The 5,191-nt window shown below is 43.0% G+C and overlaps 1 protein-coding gene across 1 annotated transcript in view; it reads right to left on the bottom strand.

Annotated features, from left to right (window-relative positions):
• LOC118944840 (receptor-type tyrosine-protein phosphatase mu-like) overlaps nucleotides 1–4,782 on the bottom strand; it is a 543,829-nt gene extending 539,047 nt beyond the window's left edge. Inside the window, exon 1 of the mRNA XM_036966400.1 lies at nucleotides 4,352–4,782. Coding sequence (XP_036822295.1) covers nucleotides 4,352–4,424 — 73 coding nt within the window. The 5' untranslated portion in view covers nucleotides 4,425–4,782. The remainder of the gene's footprint in view (nucleotides 1–4,351) is intronic.
• Between the last annotated feature and the right edge of the window lie 409 nt (nucleotides 4,783–5,191).

Raw genomic sequence — 5,191 nt, 5'->3', positions numbered from 1 at the left:
GACTACATTAGAGTATTAGGAGCATCCAGGGGGGGAGGAGACTACATTAGAGTATTAGGATGCAGCCAGGGGGAGATGAGAGAGGAGACTACATTAGAGTATTAGGAGCATCCAGGGGGAGAGGAGACTACATTAGAGTATTAGGGTGCAGCCAGGGGGAGAGGAGACAGGAGAGAGGAGACTACATTAGAGTATTAGGATGCAGCCAGGGGGAGAGAGGAGACTACATTAGAGTATTAGGAGCATCCAGGGGGAGAGGAGACTACATTAGAGTATTAAGGTGCAGCCAGGGGGAGAGGAGACAGGAGAGAGGAGACTACATTAGAGTATTAGGAGCATCCAGGGGGAGAGGAGACTACATTAGAGTATTAGGATGCAGCCAGGGGGAGAGGAGAGAGGAGACTACATTAGAGTATTAGGATGCAGCCAGGGGGAGAGAGGAGACTACAATAGAGTATTAGGATACAGCCAGGGGGAGAGAGGAGAGGAGACTACATTAGAGTATTAGGATGCAGCCAGGGGGAGAGGAGAGACTACATTAGAGTATTAGGATGCAGCCAGGGGGAGAGGAGAGAGGAGACTACAATAGAGTATTAGGATACAGCCAGGGGGAGAGGAGACTACATTAGAGTATTAGGATACAGCCAGGGGGAGAGGAGAGAGGAGACTACATTAGAGTATTAGGATACAGCCAGGGGGAGAGGAGAGGAGAGAGGAGACTACATTAGAGTATTAGGAGCATCCAGGGGGAGAGGAGACTACATTAGAGTATTAGGGTGCAGCCAGGGGGAGAGGAGACAGGAGAGAGGAGACTACATTAGAGTATTAGGAGCATCCAGGGGGGGAGGAGACTACATTAGAGTATTAGGATGCAGCCAGGGGGAGATGAGAGAGGAGACTACATTAGAGTATTAGGAGCATCCAGGGGGAGAGGAGACGACATTAGAGTATTAGGGTGCAGCCAGGGGGAGAGGAGACAGGAGAGAGGAGACTACATTAGAGTATTAGGATGCAGCCAGGGGGAGAGAGGAGACTACATTAGAGTATTAGGAGCATCCAGGGGGAGAGGAGACTACATTAGAGTATTAAGGTGCAGCCAGGGGGAGAGGAGACAGGAGAGAGGAGACTACATTAGAGTATTAGGAGCATCCAGGGGGAGAGGAGACTACATTAGAGTATTAGGATGCAGCCAGGGGGAGAGGAGAGAGGAGACTACATTAGAGTATTAGGATGCAGCCAGGGGGAGAGGAGAGAGGAGACCACATTCGACTTTTAGGATGCATCCAGGGGGGAGGAGCTCTGATTGATTAGTTCCTACTTTATATCTTTACACACACTCATGCAATTAGGAACCACATTTATCGACGACCTGAGTGCCAGGGGGAACCTGCAGCGTAGCACACCTCGTCTATAATTCTCCCCCTAATACACCAACACACACACTGAAACTCTCACACACACACACACACACACACACACACACACACACACACACACACACACACACACACACACACACACACACTCACACACACACATTGAAACTCACACACACACACACACACACACTCACACACACACACTGAAACTCACACACACACACGCACACACACACTCACACACACACACTGAAACTCACACACACACACACACACACACACACACACACACACACACACTCCATTCATCATGCTGTCAATTTACACCACAAGTCAAGACTGATAAAACCTCACGTAGAAAAGACTGAAATGAGTCCAGAGACATTTAATGAGGGATGTCTTGAAATCTTTTGCTTTTCTGGTGTTGATATAAATCAATTGGTGTGTATCATTCAAAGTTGTTTGCATTTTTTTTTAAATCTAACTTGACTGAAAATTTTAACCATATGCCCACAGTCTGAGAAATACAGGATTTCAAACAAACAACCGAATGATAATTTTTCACCAAGGTGAAACCGTGGTTGCACACCACACACCAGATAACACCTAACACGATGTACCTGACTCGTGGTCTCACTCTTCAAGCCGTTATGATCTTCTTACTCTGAGTGCAGAACAGATGATGACTCTAATAAGTGTACCATGCTGCCCCCATCAGGCCCTCCGAGGAACTACACCCTCACATATAGAACACACACACACACACAGCATCAGTCTACCCACCACAACGAAACAGACTGGCTTCTCTGCTCTCTTTCCCTCTTAACTAAATGTACTATCTCTAACCTTGTAAAAACATGCTATGTCCAGAACTTTCAGACACATTGTTTTCCAGTGAATTTATAAAACTTTTTTTTTGTTTGTTTTACCTTCATTTAACTAGGCAGGACAGTTAAGAACAAACTCTTATGTTCAATGAAGGCCTACCGGGGAACAGTGGGTTAACTGCCTTATTCAGGGGCAGAACAACAGATTTTTATCTTTGTCGGCTGTGGGGATTCGATCTTGCAACCTTCAGGTTACGAGTCCAACGCCCTAACCACTAGGCTACCTGCCGCTTAACGTGAAAAGCTTTTTTGTGAATAAGGTGATAAGGGCCGACATTAAAACTACTACTAAAAACACGGGTCTCTGCATTTACTACTCACGAAGATGATTGATCAGAATGAACCTAATATCCTGCTAACATACAGAGTAGATCTATTGTCCAGACTGCTCAAATGACCCCTTTTTAGGAGATGAATAATACAATGTTAAGTCCCATCGGGGTAACAGGAGTAGGGAAAACACTGTAGCTTTTACCATACAATTAGAATGAACGTCTGTGCGCTTTACTTTACACCTCTACAACATGTGTCCTCTACGGTAGTAATATTATGACATTAGTGTGGCGTTGTTTAAATAGCAAGTAGGGTGAACCTGAAAACTTTTACTTTTATGTACTGTTACATGTGTAAATGTATAGATTTACATGTGATAGTTCTGGGAAGTGGAACTTCCACTGAGCTTTACAGTAGTGATCCATGGATGAATGGCTAAGACAATGAACAGGTGACATTAATGTCAAGATATACTCTAATCATTAAAGGGAAGTTTACAACTACAAGAATCACATCAGATGAATTGAATTACTCCAACATATTACACCATTAGGCTATAAAATGATACTATATATAAAAAAAAAACATGGACCTAAAGTTACACTGTTTAAACCTACTGAAATAACTGTAATGAAAACCTTCATTGTGAAGCAATTATGGAAAAAAATAATTGATCTTGTTTTGTTTTTTTTGTCGGGAAACAAACGACTGTCCGTTTTCTATTGGCTGGCTGCTAAAAAATAAATCACTTGTTTTTATCCTAAAACACAGACAGATGAATTCCAGGTGATTTGGCAATATGTAAACGCATTCAAACTTATCTTCCCTCACTACACAGTGAAAACTATTTATATATATTTGTTTTTAAATAAACAGAAATGAAAGTGCTTTAATGTAAATCAATTTAGCCCCGATCGCACGATATATTGGTGTATTGTATTGCATTGGGTGGCTTCCCACACTCTGCCGGTTTCGTCAGGCACTCACGAGCTAAAGTCGGTTGCCCACTAACGGAATGAACGGAGGTTCATATTGACCTGTTTCACAACAAGTTATCAATAACATATGAAAGTTAAAGTAGCTTATATTTTATTATGTCGATGATGTTGAAACCAACTCATTAAGTTATTGAATATCTTCATTGCGTAGGTTATTTTCTCTTTCTAATGTCTAAACTCACGTGACTATTATTGTCCCCCCCCCCCACAAAAAAAAGGAAAAATACAACAAAAAATACACGATTTGGTTGAAAACAGATGCTTGTGGGTTTGGGTTGACTCTAGATTATAGCCTGAATTTATTAATAAATTGAGTTGAGAATGCAGACAGCAGAATTGGGAAATCAATAGCGCAATGTCGAGCGTAGCGAAACTCTTTACGCATGCATAGCGCAACAATGTATACCTAACGGAGTTCACAGAGAAGTCTTATTAAACGAGACGATGTTACCATAATATGTTATCAATTCACCTGACAACAACACTCGGCTAAGTAGCGGAAATAGAAACCTTTACATTTGGAAGTGGCAGGATCATTTCAGGTTAATCACATTACAAGTTATTCCGGTTGGCGTGTTTAACTGTCAACCCGCTCAACACAACGCATCCAACACCACTGTTGTGGTTCAAGTCAAAATAAATAGTTTGACCGATTTCAAAGAGTGAAAGAAAAGTCAAGTCTGACACGATGTAAACACAGAGAATCTAAACGACAACCAGTGTAACAACGTAGTGTACCTGACGTGATTTTAAACACAGAAAGACAGGTTGCAGTTACAATTAAAAAAATAATATATATATACTTTCGTCTTACCTTTATAGGCTTCTCCTCGAACCGTTAACAACAAGCTGATAGCAGCTAATAGCCAATGTCTAACTTTATCCATGTCGACACGGAGCCGTTGTGTTAACCCCCGGTAGCGGGTCTAACTGGAGAGAGAAACTCGGATTTTCTTCAGTATGTCACAAGTTAGATTTCAGCCTCCCCTATAGCCTACTTTACATCTAACCGACGGATGATATTTTAACAAGTCGTCCTCTTCTCTTTCCTTCGTTGCTTGCAGTTGGTTCAGTGAGAGTCCAACGGTTTCTCCTCGTCGACTTCCAACAGACTTGGCACCGTCGGTGAGAGCAATCGAGACACTGGTTTTACGCGGGGAAGAGAGAGTGGTGGTTACGTTTCCCGAGAGCTCTCTGCCTGTCTGCGCTCTCTCTCTTTCTCCCCTCTCTCTCTCTCTCTCTCTCTCTCTCCTCTCTATGTCTCTCTCTCTTTCTCCTCTCTCTGTCTCTCTCTCTATCTCTCTTTCTCCTCTCTCTCCTATTTATCTCTCTCCTCTCTCTCCTCTCTCCTCTGTCTCTCTCTCTCTCCTCTCTCTCTCTTCTCTCTCTTTCTCTCTCTCCTCTCTCCTATCTCTCTCTCTCTCTCTCTCTCCTTTCTCTTATCTCTCTCTCCCCTCTCTCTCTCCTCTATCTCTCTTTCTCTCCTATCTCTCTCCTCTCTCTTCCTTTCTCTCTCCTCTCTCTTTCTCTCTCTTCTCTTTCTCTCTCTTCTCTTTCTTTCTTTCTCTCTCTCTCTCTCTCTCTCTCTCTCTCTCTCTCTCTCTCTCTCTCTCTCTCCCTCTCTCTCTCCTTTCTCTTATCTCTCTCTCCCCTC

The sequence above is a fragment of the Oncorhynchus mykiss genome, chromosome 28 (genome assembly GCF_013265735.2).
Source record: "Oncorhynchus mykiss isolate Arlee chromosome 28, USDA_OmykA_1.1, whole genome shotgun sequence".
NCBI lineage: Eukaryota > Metazoa > Chordata > Actinopteri > Salmoniformes > Salmonidae > Oncorhynchus > Oncorhynchus mykiss.
This window is presented reverse-complemented; position numbering and strand designations above follow the sequence as displayed.